The sequence below is a fragment of the Neopelma chrysocephalum genome, unplaced genomic scaffold, assembly GCF_003984885.1.
Source record: "Neopelma chrysocephalum unplaced genomic scaffold, ASM398488v2 Primary Assembly neopelma1_97051, whole genome shotgun sequence".
Taxonomy (NCBI): Eukaryota; Metazoa; Chordata; class Aves; order Passeriformes; family Pipridae; genus Neopelma; species Neopelma chrysocephalum.
This window is the reverse complement of record NW_020925693.1, coordinates 1-1,914: the sequence shown is the minus strand read 5'-3', so window position 1 is coordinate 1,914 and position 1,914 is coordinate 1. Positions and strand designations below refer to the sequence as shown.

The window sequence follows — 1,914 nt, the reverse complement described above, 5'->3', positions numbered from 1 at the left end:
GGGGGGGGGGGAGGGGGACCCCGTGTCGGGCGGGGGAGGGGGAGGGGGGTCGAGCCTTGCCGGGGGTGGGGGCGTGGCTGGGGGGGGAGGGGCGGGGGGAGGGCCAGGTGGGGGTGTCCGTCGCGGCGGGGGAGGGGCGGGCGGGGGAGGGGGAGAGTGGCACAAGTGCCCCGAGTGCGGGCGGGGCTTCGGCACCTCCCGGGCCCTCAAGGTTCACCGCAGTTACCACGTGGGCCGGAAACGCCCCCAGGGACACGCCCCGCCCCCTTCCTCTGCCAGCCACGCCCCCCGCGGAGGCCCCGCCCCTCTGTCGTCAGGCCCCTCCCCCTTCAAGTTCCACTACATCTGCGCCGAGTGCGGGTTGGGCTTCGCCGCCCCGGGGGCCTTGGGGGCCCATCGCTGCGAGCACGGACGGCGCCGGCGGCACCGCAGCCCCCCCGGGCCATCCACCCCTCCCCCCGCCCCTCCCCCGCCGCGCCGAGCTGCCCCTCCCCCGCCCCCCAGCCCCCCCTCCCCCCCGACCCCTCCCCCGTTCCGCTGCACCGAGTGCGCCGGGGCCTTCGGGCTGGTGGCCGAGCTGCACGAGCACTACATGCTGCACGCCAGGGGGGAGCTATGAGGGGAGGGGCTTGGCCGCTCGGGACACGCCCACCCCACCTGGGACACGCCCATCCGGGTGGGGACATGCCCACCCCCTCTGTCCCAAATTTGGCTGAGGGAGGAAGAGGAGGAAGGAGAGTTGGGTGATGACATCACTGGCTGGGTAATGGAGGGGGATGACCTCATCCAGGATGTGATTGGAGGGGGTTCTGACGTCATCAGAGAGGTCGTGATGTCATCAGGGGTGCTACAATGTCATCGAGGGATTATGACATCATCAAGGGGGCTGTGATGTCATCGAGGGGTTATGATGTCATCTATGGGGTTGTGATGTCATCAAGGAAAGTTGTGATGTCACCAAGAGGGTTGTGATGTCATCAGGGGGGTGCCATGATGTCATCCGGAGGTTGTGATGTCATCGAGGGGGGGTTATGATGTCATCCAGGGGAATTGTGGTGTCATCAAGGAAAGTTGTGATGTCATTGTAGGGGTTGTGATGTCATCAAGGGGGTGTGTGATGTCATCGAGGAGGCGGGGCCGTGATGTCGTGGGACGGTGGGGGCGGGGCAGGGGGCGTGGCGTGGCCGTGGAGGAAGTGATGTCATGAACAGGAAGTGATGTCGTAATGCGAGGGCGTGGTGTCGTCGATGCGGGGGGTGACGTCATGTGACATCATCACACCCCGCCCCCTTTACAACCAACCAACCAATCAGGAGCCGCCGCTGCTTTTTTTATTAATTCCTCACCACCAGGTGGTGCCAGAGAGCGAGAAGCCACGCCCCCTCCAAAGTGACCACGCCCCCTCCCAACTGGCCACGCCCCTCCAAGCAGCCCATGCCTCCTCTAATAGGCCACTCCCTCCAAAGAGGCCACACCCCCTTTAGTAGACCACACCCCCAAATAGGCCACACCCCTTTTTCTAGACCACGCCCCACAGCACAGGCCACACCCTCTCCAGTTGACCACACCCCTCCAAACCGGCCACGCCCCCTCTCTGACAGCCCACGCCCCTCCCCACGGTCCGTCCTCCCTCCCCTTTGGCCCCGCCCCCTTTCCCCTTGTCCCCGCCCCCTCAGAGCTCCCCGCGGGCGTGTCGGATGTAGTGCCGGTGCAGGGCCCCCTCCCTGGCGAAGGCGCGGCCGCACTCGGTGCAGGCCAGGCCGGGCGGGGCCGCCTTGGGGGGCGTGGCCGGCTCGGGGTGGGCGTGGCCGGAAGTGACGCGTCTGTGGGGGGCGTGTCCGCGCTGGTGTCGCAGCAGGGCCGGGGAGGAGGCGAAGGGCCGGGAGCAGACGAAGCAGACGAAGAGGGCCCCCC

General features: G+C 67.8%; 1 protein-coding gene across 1 annotated transcript; it reads left to right on the top strand.

Annotated features, from left to right (window-relative positions):
- Positions 1-89: 89 nt before the first annotated feature.
- Positions 90-826, top strand: LOC113961143 (wiskott-Aldrich syndrome protein homolog; the record flags this gene model as incomplete). Its single annotated transcript, XM_027671211.1, has 1 exon — positions 90-826. A coding segment is annotated over one exon (530 nt), but the record flags the coding sequence as incomplete, so codon positions are not given.
- Positions 827-1,914: the final 1,088 nt, after the last annotated feature.